This window comes from Fundulus heteroclitus, chromosome 11, assembly GCF_011125445.2.
Source record: "Fundulus heteroclitus isolate FHET01 chromosome 11, MU-UCD_Fhet_4.1, whole genome shotgun sequence".
Taxonomy (NCBI): Eukaryota; Metazoa; Chordata; class Actinopteri; order Cyprinodontiformes; family Fundulidae; genus Fundulus; species Fundulus heteroclitus.
Genome location: NC_046371.1, coordinates 34,083,209 through 34,096,044, shown reverse-complemented (window position 1 = coordinate 34,096,044; position 12,836 = coordinate 34,083,209). Strand labels below are relative to the sequence as shown.

The following is a 12,836-nucleotide window of genomic DNA, read 5'->3' as shown; positions in this document are numbered from 1 at the left end:
ACTTCTTAAAGCAAATGGTCGCACTGTGTTTAATTCAGGGGTATCAGGAGTAAATGGGGTTTGATATAAACACATGCCACACTTTTTAGATTTTTAATTTAAGTAATTAGAACATCCATATATAACATTCATTCAGCTTCAATATTAAGTACAAATTTGTGCTTTCCAAGTAAGTAAATATCCTGTTTAAATACCTTGAATTTTCATGACTGTAACGTGACAAAACGCTCGGAGGTTTGGTTCTGTTCCGGACCGAGGAACGAGCTTTGCTCGTTTCAAAGATGACACAGAGCAAAATGTTCAAAGCGTCCCACCTTTAAATAATTCAGCTTGGTAAGCTCTCAGTGCTGGATTCTGTGTTATTGGTGGACTCTGCTTTTATGCAGCCAAGCCAGACGCAGAAACCACCCGCAGGCAGTAAATCACCAGCGGGGTTATTAAGTGTTAAAACAGGAACGTTGCGCTTCACTGCCGGCTCGGGCCGCTGCTTATCAACCGAGTGCCGACAGTCGACCCATGTTTACCTAAACACAGGCGCCACATGCCAGCTACATTACGACACAAGCACAACGCCTTCAGGCACACATATCAGTTCCTGCCGCCGTACACGCTAATCTGGGAGAACACGGGTCTGGTCATCACACAGCCGTTAAGTCCGCCGTCGTTCGGGCACGCGACTGAGCCTGCCTGTTGTATATTCAACCAATTAATCCACTGCAATTCAGGGGGATATCTTAGCTCAGGTTCAGAGGCATGGATCGTGTAGAGGTGATTACTCGTGGCCGTGGCGAGGCCGTGGTCTTGTGCCTGAGTGAGGATAAGCTGAGAGATTTGTGGCGTTGGAAGGAACGGCGGCGGAGGCACTGGGGACTGCCAACGCAGATCTGCTTGTCGTCAGCTGGAGCCAAGGGTGGCCCAGGGGAACAGGTCAGTGGCCCAGATGACGCAGCGGTAACGACATCTTTCATGGTCTAGTTTTGGGATTCAGGCGCGTGTTAATCATGAGCCCATTTTAATTCAAGGAACCATTAAAAAGAGAAAGAAAGTCTCCAGCGACAGCAAGCTGAAGAGAAGCAAAAGGTTTCAATCAGCTAGCAATCAGAACCAGACGATTTCAGCTTGAGCGGCCCTGAGCTGCGATTCGTGGGCCCAAAACATCTATTCTGATCATTAAACTCCACCGTGCCACATTGACCACAACACTGCTGGGTGGGGAAGCTGTTACTGAGTGAAGAAGACGCAATGTGAACCATTGATGCTTAAAATGAATATCGGAGGAAGCTTTAAACGGGCGATCAGACGATCCGTTTCCTAAGACCTGCTGGTTTATTTGGGAGAGAGAGAGAGAGAGAGAGAGAGAGAGAGAGAGAGAGAGAGAGAGAGAGAGAGAGAGAGATACAGAGAGATATCGAGATAGCAGAGAGAGAGACGAGAGATGATAGAGAAAGCAGCTTTCTCTCTCTATCTACATCTCGTCTCTCTCCTGCTCCTCTCTCTCTCTCTCTCTCTCTCTCTCTCTCTCCTCTTCGCTCGAGATCACCTTCGCTCTACTCTCCGTCTCTGAGACTCTACTCCTACTACTGTAGAGACCTGAAATCCTCTGCAAAAACCAAATCTCAGCCATGTTTATGCTGTAAATGTTGAGTTAAAAACGGTCCTAACAAATAGTCAAAAGCAATATACTGGCAGCTGAGGCAGTCCGTGTGCTCCGTGTTTATCTAACCTAGTAGGGATGTTGTATTTTAAAGCAGTAGCTGGGGCTGACAGTCTCTTTCACTAGCAGTCGGTGGTCAGAAGCTGAAAGGTTCCAGGGAATTCACAAAGAGAAATTGTTTTGCAGCGCTAACCACTAATAGGGCCAACAGGACGATAATTCAATAATACTATATTTCGATTGAGTGTGGTTCAATAGCAAAATAAGGGTATTTTCCTTCCTTTTGCATTCTAACCTATCATGTAGGAACGCTGCGCCCCCTTCTAAAGGTTCAGAGAGCACGCGTTCTTTATTCTGTTTTAAAAACTTGTAGTTTTGGTAAAAAGTTGCTTGAATAAAGGCTTGAGTTTGAATTCAGTGATTCTTATCTAAAAATAGGTCTTCAAGCAACAGCATCAAACGGCCCGGTCTGCACTTAAAGTATATGTTTTGAATTTTGAATTATGGATCAATAGGATTTCTATTTTATCGCTTTGTTTCTGTATCGTCCAGCCCTAACCATTAACATAAGATGGTAAAACCAGTTTATGTGAACTCCATCATTTGGCTATTATGAATTAATTGTAAAACTTGTAGTAACTTGTATTCCTGTAACTACTCTTAATATTAGAAAAATCAATGACCTCTCATGGTGGGAAGCTAAGAATAAAGTATTTGGAAGGCTGTTAAATCTCATATTTTTATTATTAGCTTATTTTTTTTATTTTTTTTTTAACAAAGCTTTAAGGAAAAAAAAAAATCAGGAGACAGAATATTTATATAGTTATTTAACACCCACTGACGACCGATTAGAAGGAAGGCTTATTGGGGGAAACCTCAACACACCGTCCACACAACACCAACCTGGACAAGCCGACTCTGAAGGTCACATGCAGGACCTCAGAACTTTGATCCAACTGCTTTACGTTATGCGTCAAACAACATGAGGCAAACGTTCATTTACCACCCAACGCCAGCAACAGCAGACACCACTCATCAGTGCTTCACGTCCTAGTTTCACGAAAGAGCACAGCGTAAGTATCACAACGCGACCTCTGACGAGTGATCGGACTTCCTGGGGAGTTCTAAAGACGCCGCGCTGGCTGCCGCCGCGTTGGGAGACTCTGTCAGTGCAGCTCGGTCTGAGCGCAGGGACAGAGGTGGGGCCACGGTTGGCTTGCTCTTTCCTGCTGGAGTGTGAGAAGCACTGCCTCACACCTGCGCCGTGCTCGGAAACATCTGTGCACACAATGGAAAGGGAGGGTGGAAACGACGGTTGACTGTGAAACCAGACCGTAAGCAGTGAAGACAGACAATCTGGAGGCGAGCGCCCCGCGTCGTCCTCATGACCTCATCCAGTCCTCCGCCGTGTGTTGTCCCCCTCCCGGCAAAATTGCTCTGACACTCGTATGTTCTGCTCAGTGAAAGAGGAATCTGAAGAGCTACCGAACAAGCGCCGATACACCGGTCTAAAAAAAAAATAAACACCACGCATTCAAATGAGAGTTTCAGTTACCCTTTCAGTGTTGCAGCCATGGCCCAAATACCCTCGCACACGACGTCCGTTTTTGTTCTGTTTTCATACAATTGTGGGCTTTGTGCCTGAGATTGTTCTCACAAACAATTCTTATCATGGATGAGCAAAGTCTAAAAGGCAGAAATCCGCCCAAGTCACTGATGAAGAGGAATAGCCGGAGAGATGCAGCTCCCCGTTGCTCTTACAGGTCAGATCTAAATGGCAGTGAACAGAAGTGGATACAGTTAGAGGGTAATTGCTTGACATTAAAGGATAATAAAAAAGCCCTTCTCATATTTATATAGAAGATTAAAGGCCCCTCTAGACAAACACTATTTCCTATTGTGAGTTCTTGTATGTAGACAGTGACATTTCCAAGTACATATCCACCGCAAACTCAATTTGAACCATTTGAGTGGAGCATTTAAACGGCAGGAGTTGTTAACAAAAAGGGATCTTAAAAGAATGTTTAATGGGAAATGATTGGTTTAGCGAAGAAAAGAAGGAAAAGAGTGGATTTATTTAAGAGGAGGAGGAATGTGCATGTTTTGCTAAAAGAGAAGTGCCGCTGAGTGGTGAAATGATTCCCTCTCTGCTTTTGAAGCGCAAACGGAAACAGAAGATCTCCAACTATGCCAGATTTCATTTGTTAAATCTCAGGGTCCTTACAGACCGGCTGAGATGGACATCATTCCCTGCACGACAACCTGCAAGCAGCAAGGGAAACCACTGGGTTTCCCACACAAACGCCTCCAATTGCTGGTCAGTACTCAAATCGGCACCATGATGTCAAAGTGAATCTATACATCCTCATTTATCAGAGACATGGAGAGGACGATAACAGACACGGACTAGCATGAGGCCGCCACTGCGTGATCAACTTTAACAACAAAAACTCAAACCTAAAATGTTGGTTTTGTTTATTTCTAGCATAAACGCAACAATTATTCCTATTACTAGAACTATTACCACTTAAGTTCTATTAATGCTACAGATAACGCTCATTTACCACTTTGGTCTTACATTTGAAACAGCTGAACTGCTCTTTGCACGGACTATGAGCTGACTTCTGTTCTCTTGATAACATTTGTTTGCCTTGTAGCTGGGGGAGAAGTGCATGGGCTCCCCTTGGCCAGCTGACCAGCAGTGTGCAGCAGGGCCAAGCCTCCCATTCTCTATGCTCCACACAGTGGGAGAAAGCGCTGGTCACCGCACTGCCTCCTCTCCGTCTCACTTAAACAACTTCACACCTTGGACACATGAGGAAGGAAATACTGTCGCGGTTTAGGAACTACGTTTTCAAACGGTGGCGCACCCTGAGGATGGTAATCAGCCCGTGCGGGAGTTTCTCTCTCAGTTTATCAAACACGAGACCAAGTGATATCAGCTTCCAGGGCACGCAGAGACACCGGGCCGGGACGTTTCGTCCAGGAAAAAGTCCAGGAGCTCATAATGCATTCCCTGAAAACACGGCACCCCGCTGCCACTCAACCATTACCCACATCAGGCAAGTGGACATTTGCAGTTCAGATGAAGAGAAAAAGGCCTGCAGAGCATTAGGCTCCGTCAACACTGAAATCTGAACTCAGCGTTGAAGTCCCACCTGTTGCCGTCTAGTCTGCTGCCATTGCTCGTCGCCTCTTAGGGGTGACTGCTTTGCTGCCTCAATTTTCTCTATGAATACATATAAATAAAAAGCTACAATACTTTTATTCCTACAATATGCCAAACAAATAACATTTAAGCTTTCCTTGAGTTTACTGTAATGCATGAAATATTTTTGTTTTCCCGGCACATCCAGTTTAATATGCTTTGCGCTGGGCGACTGGTTAACAACTGCTAAGGCACCACTATTTATGCAAAATGACTAATCTTTAAATGGTAGCAATGAGAAGTGTTTCACCGTCTGCTCCAGTCAGAGTTGTGAAGCAGCACACAGAGCTGCCCGTAATTACCCCCAGTCTCCACAGTGCAACTGAACACACGGGTCAAAAAGACCCGACAACTGATCAAACACTGTGGTCACCCTGGGTTTGACCCGCTTCGATGCAGGGATTTAGCCGCCGCGGTTGCAGGCCCGGCTAAAATGCTGATTAGCGCCGCGGCCACAGCTGCTGCTCCTGTTAGCCAACAGGAGCAGCAGGCTGGCCTCCTCGTCTTACATTACGTGACCTTTATTTCCCCCCCCCCCCCTTTCCCGGGACAGTTTCTGATGCTATCAGGACGCGCGCATCTCTCCTGCGGCTCCTCAACGAGGAAGGCACCTGAGCGCACAGCAAATTGTTCCCGCTTTGGAAGAAAAGAAACAAATAACACGCGTTAACTACCGAGACTGCAAGCAGCTTCCAGAAGCGGCCCCTTTATTACTTTCATCACCAGGACAAACTTGATTTGTTGTGTTTAGCTTCAGAATCAGTGTGCGCCGAAACAGTCGAACCCAGAAAACATTAAACTAAACATTTTGATCGTTCAGGAGCGGTCTGGACACCCTGTAATCAGAGAGCTGCATGAATCCCTGCCAGATGCAGCAAGACGACACTTGCTGCATCTGGCAGAGGTTGCCCTGTCTCATCCGACTGCATACGACTGTACGCGTGCAGTGACCCTGCAGGATCCGGTCGTGCTCGGTGAAACTCTTTGTTCACTATGAAGGACCTGTACCTGTTGGAAGAATTAGCGAAGCTACTCCAAAGTCATTTTTAATGAAATCTGTTCTCCTCCCTCAAGACTTTAAGCTACTTAAACACGACGCCAAGTATCTACGGTGGTCAAACGTTGCCACGTGTGACTGTGGAAAGACTAAAAGTTGATCTTTTCATCCCCCCACCACCAGGCGTCAACAGCAGCTTTATAAGGGTTGTTGCAGCGCTGAGTTCTTCATCACAACGTTAACTGTGTGCAAGCATGGGCGCGGTGATTTGCACTGCAGATTGATGCACCGTGAACAGAAATCCATCATTAAATATGCATCAACAAATCATCCGATAAACAGAACCGAACTGTTTTTCAGCCTGACCTGACCAGTGGTCCGCTGCTAACGAGTCAAGGAGTTTCCAGCTTCAGTGAAACCAGCAGGTTGTTCTGATACCAACAATCTGGTTTGAACGAGTCAGACGAAGCACTTTAATTAGCTTAAAAAGCTACTTTAAAAGAAACTCTTTTCTAAGGCATGCTGAGACGCGTCTGCTGCTCGTCCAGTTTGCAAGGGAGAGCAAAGCTTTGAGCACATGACGACGGAGATGCTCCGATCCAGGACTCTCTGATCCGACCACATTATATGAGCGGATACCGATATGATTATTACAACTACACAATCACCCTAAAAAACGATGGTTTTATGAGGTGTATTGATGTTATTGTCAGCAGCCACAGGTGCAGACTGCAGAGACCGAGGGGGGAACCCCTGCTTAAAATAACATTTTAAAAAAAGCGTCTGCTCGCAACGTTATAATATTGGGTTTCTGATGTTGGAGAAGGGTCTGAAAGAGCAGGCCAGCCAGCAACAACGTCACACTGTGACAATATACACAAGAAGGGTTTGGATCGGTACCCTGAGCCTGGTGTGAGAAGGAAATGCTCGCCGTCCCTTCCAGCATTCAGTATGGACTTATCATGGATCAAGCTGGAATATTTTTGGAAACGCCACAGATCAGAATCAGGTTTATTCACCAAGTTGGACTTCAGCTCCGCTTTGCTCCAAAGGAAGACCTTTTAAGCACGAGACATAAAGTAAATGTCTCTATTTGGTAGGTTGTACGTGCAGAGAGTGCTACTTTAAACCTTAGCAGAGCTGGCAACACTAATCGCCAAGGGAAGATGCCGAATCTACTTTGAAACGCCAACTCTGATCATCGTTTTCATTTCGAAATCTTAATAAAAACCTGTTTTTCAGTGACTGATCTCTGACAGGGAGGGGTGACATCTCCTTTCCCAGCATACATGCTTACTCAACCAGGGAGGCCAATAAAGATATTCTGAATAATGTTTGCATGCCTTAAAACCTTCTTTTTTATATATACATACATATTTATACAAACAAGAATACAACAAAAACCAGACCATAAACAAGAGGTGTATACAACCCAAATGTGTTTCTTCTCCAGAAAGTGTATGGAGGTCAGACATATTCTGGCCTATATATTCTCCATTTCGCCCAGATTCGATTAGAATTGTCCATTTGAAGTCGGTTAAGAAATCAGATTTGTTGCACGGTAAACATTGAGTAAATAAGATGGTGTCAGTCGTCCAGGATTGGGCTAACAGAATTTAATCATCTTCTACTGATTTATCTTTGTGCTGACAGACTCATCATGCCAAACCTACCTTTTGCTTTAAAGGGAAATCAGAATAAACTACAACCGGTATCGTTCGGTCAAAGCTTTTTTTTTTTTATAAACTGCAGGAAAGGAAAATTAACCACCGTGTTTTGATTGTTGCATCTCTACTTAAGTCCACCTATGATTTTAGTGGTTGTAACTGTTATTTTGCAGCTAAGCTTAATCTGATTTTGTGCACAAGAACATACATTCTTGATCAAAGTGTCCTTGTATCCCCTGGGCCATTGGGGGGGGGGGGGGGGGGGGGGGCAGCACGGCACAGCTCTGCTCCCAAAGATAGCTTTGCCATCTGCAGTTGTACTGTTAGCACTGTTTTAAATAAATTAGTAACAGACCGCGAGTTAAAAAACCCAGCAGAGTGCCAAAGATTCCTGAGTGTTTCCTTCCAGCAACCATGCTTCCCAGGCAGTGTGTGAGTGCAGCGCAGACATTTCCAGCCCTGTGAGTCAACACAGCTTCCCTTCCTGCTTGTTTCTTACTAAATACTCAGGTATGTGAGCAACTTCTAGGGAAGTCTCCCAGCAGTGCACCCAGCCATGAGCAGTTTTAGATTTCATAAAGCCGGAGCCGGGAATGACGCTGGCGCATGAGCCGGGATTCTGAGGCCAAAGCCACTGGGTCCAGAGGAGAGGTTTTACTGAGGTAACGCATACTTTATAGCTGGGGGTTGCCAGCTCTCCTCCTGCCAGCTGCCTACCTTCCCTCTGGCAACTTTGGGTCCTGGGTCTGAATAGGGAACACTGTGTTCAAGCAGCTGCGCTTCTGCCTTTTCGAGACGCGAGACAACAGGTGAGGCTGCCCAAATCACGCCACAGATGCTCCAGACCGGCCGCCTTCCTTTCCCTGCCATTCACCTTCCTGCCCTAATCAACCCCGCCATGAACTGAACTTGAAACCAACAGGTGTTTCTGCATTTCCTTTCTTAAAAGCATGCAAATTCAGTCTTTCTCGTCTAGTTCTACTCTTCAGAAGTCAGAGATCCCCCGACATTGGACGCTTTCGATAGAACAGATCAAGATTTAGAAGAAAAGCAGCTAAACATGCAAAAGTCCTACAGGTACAGTCAGCTCCCATCGCCTTACTTTCAATAATCCGACCCTCCCGTGCTCCGGGATAGACGGATGGGGGATAAACCACCACAGCGTGTTGGAATTCTTTTGCCATAAAAACCACAAAGTGGACTCTGTCGAGCGAGCGAGTCCCAGGAGCGGTGGTGTTATGCTTAGTCTCGGCGTGCAGAGAAACGCTAGTCAGACGGGCACAGCACCGCAACTACCAGCCTTACATGATGCATTATAATTAGGAGTTCAGCGCACACAGTGGAGCCGACAGCGGCCGTGCCGACAGAGAGTGGGAATGTTCTGCAGAGAAATGTTACCTTTAAAAGGGCGGACAGCTCGGGAGCCGTGGCGGTGTGCGCTAAAAGCAGGGTTGGATTTCATCGTGTTGTTATTATTATAATGCTTTTAATGTCAGCATCAGCGGCGACGCACTTCCGCACTTGCTCGCGTCTCCGTTTGGTTACAGCTACATGTATATGATCTGTGCAGTTCACTGTCCTGTCACTGCAACAGAAAGGGATTGGCAATCTTTTGATATGTAAGCAAACATATCAAAAGATTGCTGCATTTAGTCACTTCAGGTCCAATAAAGAAGTTCCTTTGGTGGAGGCCTTATGTGCAGCAAATGAAACTGACCGGTCACTGTAAACGTAGGCATGGGCCGGTATGAGTTCATCACAGTGTGATAGTGCTGAGTAAAAATATAATTGTTCCGTGGCATCATAGCACTTCAATAGAAAATATGAAACACAAACAAAATGTGTTTTATTTTAAACGCAAAAGCAGAAGCAGTTTGTGTTGCTGCTAAAATAGCATTAATTAGTACACCTATGATAATGTTTTGATTTCTATACACAGACTAGAGGGAAAATCTGAAATGAACACCTGCCACGTTTTCAGCTGCTAACCTTGTGCAGAAAACGACACCATTGTGCAGCGCTCCTTCAGTTTGCAGACCTCCGAGCAGTCCGCTGGAGCTCTGGTAAGCACGGGAAAAACTGTTGCAAGCCAGCTGATTGGCAGCGCGCAGCCGGCGTTGAGGGAGGGACAACGCTTCAGTTAGTCCGTCTCACCCGGCCGCATGCAGCTCTGGTCACTGCGGAACATACTCAGGGATCTGGTTAGGGGGAGAACTCGAAAGGAGAACCGCAGCGACTGGGCTTATTGTCGTCGGCTTCAATCTCCAGATTTCTTAGAGGTCGCGCATGCCCATTCTGATTGTTAGAGCATCTCCATTGAAGAACAGGTTCTTGCTTCATGTATTTACAAATTGAAAAGGACAGGAGCTCTTAGTTTTTATACATTTAATAAAGGGATTTAACACGTTTTTACGTCCTCCTACCCCGTCTCGGACACATTAAGCCGCTCTGCAGCCAATAGTGTTAAAATCTCTGTTGATTACAGATGCTGTTACATCCCCCCCGTTTCTTTTACCCTGTGCTTTCCACTCCTGCTCAAAATAAACCAGACTAAAAGGGAACACTGGAAGATTTTTTTGTGAGTCTCTGGGAGATCGATCGACGCGTCTCTGCTGAGCAGCGGAAACTCTCGGCGGTCTCGACACCTATAAGGCCCAGTCCTGCAGACGAGTGGCAGAACCTGTGTGCTTCGCTGCAAACAACAAACGCACTGCCACCGTCTTCTTGGTCATCTGGCCAGAGGACAGACTGTAAAACAGGCATCCACCCCCCAGATGTGCTGCTGTAGCTCTTAATGCACGGTTTAGTCTCAGACGGGGAGTTAAATAATATCTGACCACAGCTATTTAGGGGGATGTTCATACCCGCCACCACTGGCAGCTAGATCACACCAAGAAGTGCATCCAGAGGAAGGCGGGGACGTGTTTCATTTGAGAGGCATGTTTGCACTGCCAGTGGTCCGAATGCCAAGGATTATATAATCAGCCTGTCCCCTTAGGTGGTGCTGATAGCAGAATATGAAGTCCAAGCAGATTAAGCCACAAACAACTGTCGAAAAAAACCACAACAAAACAAAAGCGATACAACAACCACAACAGCAACATAAAGCAATAAAACTTTCGAGGAACAGAACGAAAAACAGAAAAAGCCCTTTAAAGAGGCAGGCTTGTCCGGACAAGCTGCGCGGTGACACACGCCAGCTCGTCCGGGGGGAGGAGAGACGTCAGCGTTGAACGTAAACAGAGCAGCGGCCCGTCTGGCGGCGGCCACCGTCCAAAGGTCTGGCGGCTTGCAAGCCGGAGCCGCTCAGCGGAGAGCATCAAGTGTTTGGACGGCGGCTCCCCGCTGGATAGACACGGCGGAGGCGCAGCGAGAGGCAGATTAATGCAGCAGGTTCGGGAGGAACAGGGTTGCCGGAGCGATTGGGGGGGGGAGGAGAGGAAAGTGCGACAACAGCATTACCGACAGGCTCGTAGTAGTAAAATAAATAAACGAATTAACTAAAAAAAACACTCTTCCATCACTTCTGGCAAAGTCAACGTTAACGAGAGGTAGCAATGCAAGCGTTAGCATTGGAGCGGGCAAGAGTTTTGTTTACTGGCAGAAAGTTAAAGCCAGCTGACCGAAGCCAGCTGACAAAGTGTTTAAAAATAAGTTTGGTTCAAAGCAGAAAGATAAAATAGAAAAACCAACCACCCTGTCGTGCAATAATGTCAGCTTGACAGGGCCTTGAGCCCGGCTAAGCTACTATCAACTGATGGCTGTGTGGCTAACGTTAGCATAGCCCCCGTTCAGCTAGTTAAAAATGGCTGCTTTCCTTTAGTTTTAAATCTCTTACCAGACAGAATAGATTGGAATGGCAATCCTCCAAGCTGGCCCCGTTCGGCACGAAACAAGAACTCATCCTTCCTCACTGCGAGACCCAACTCTCCATCGTTTTCACGTCCAGGTGGAAATTAAAAAAAAAAAAAAAAAAAAAAAAACAATTAGCCGCTGTGTGTGTTTTCTGGGCAAGCCTAATCAGCGACAAATATTTTTCTTCAACATTTGGCTGGAGGAGTTAATTCAACAAACAACCTTCCGGCTGCAGTTTCCTCCGCCAGAGCGAAAAGGAAAAAGCGGATAAAAGAGACAATGCCGTCCCTATGCCGACATCCCAAAAGTACACCGGAAAACCATGTTAAGGGGAGCGCAAAAATGTTCATAAAACAAAAAGAAAAGGAGAGCAAAGAAGCAACTCTCCCCCTCCCCCTTAGCCCTAAAACGGTCTCCGCTTTAAAAAAAATAAATAATAAAAAACGCCTCGCCTCACTCCTCCGTCGCTAAATTTAACCCCAAAATGAAACACATCCTGGCGAAACGTCACGAAATCTGGCGCCGGCCTACGTTTCAGCGATGATTTTGATCATTATTTGAGCCTCTGTTCCTGTTGGTTTCCATTTGAATTCATGGATTCCTTTCTTTAATGGCGGCCACAGGGACAACTCTGCCTTCCACAGCCGATTGGCTCATCCGCGCTCACAGCTCCGTCAAGCTGGCGGCACGGACGCGGAGACAACTCGCGCTCGCGGCGGCATTTCCGCCAAAGTAAAGCCGGCGAGCACCTCTCAGTTTTACTTTAATCACTAATGTCCAAAGGCCACATTTTGACATAAACCAAAAGAAAAGGGAAGACAATAACGGTCTCCTGCCTGCCGATTTATTTTTTTAAGAAAGCTCAGGGGTTCAGCCAACATAAATATGTTCTCTACATTCCTGTCTTCCTCTCTTCTGAGTGCAGGAACTTTCAGCTTAGTCAAAAATACTACTACTACTACTACTACTACTACTACTACTAATAATAATAATAATAATAATAATGTCATTCTGTTGTTAATGTTCCTCTTTTGTATCTTTACCAGTAATTTGTGGTCTTTTTTTAGTATTACAATTTGTAGTTTATCTGTTCAAGTTAATATCATTACTTATAACTTTAAGTTTGTAAAATGTAATAATTAATAATAATAATAATGTTATTCTGTTGTTAATGTTAGTTTTTTTTAACGTTGCCTGTAATTTGTTTACTTTTTTATAATTACAATTTGTAGTTTATATGTTTAAGTTAATATCATTACTTATAACTTTAGGTTTGTAAAATGTAATAATAATAATAAACATTTGTTTGTTTTTGGTTATCATCTCTGTCCAGAAAGGCACTGAAGCCAAAGGTTATTGTTATTACCTGTTACCTACTGTAGGTAACAGGTAATCCTGCAGCTGGTGGTCTTATTCTGACAGCTCAGACCCAGCTCTCCGTGTGTAGGTATTGCT

General features: G+C 45.5%; 1 protein-coding gene across 1 annotated transcript in view; it reads right to left on the bottom strand.

Moving 5' to 3' along the window:
* med13a (mediator complex subunit 13a) overlaps nucleotides 1-11,463 on the bottom strand; it is a 101,697-nt gene extending 90,234 nt beyond the window's left edge. Inside the window, exon 1 of the mRNA XM_012865213.3 lies at nucleotides 11,365-11,463. Coding sequence (XP_012720667.2) covers nucleotides 11,365-11,430 — 66 coding nt within the window. The 5' untranslated portion in view covers nucleotides 11,431-11,463. The remainder of the gene's footprint in view (nucleotides 1-11,364) is intronic.
* Nucleotides 11,464-12,836: the final 1,373 nt, after the last annotated feature.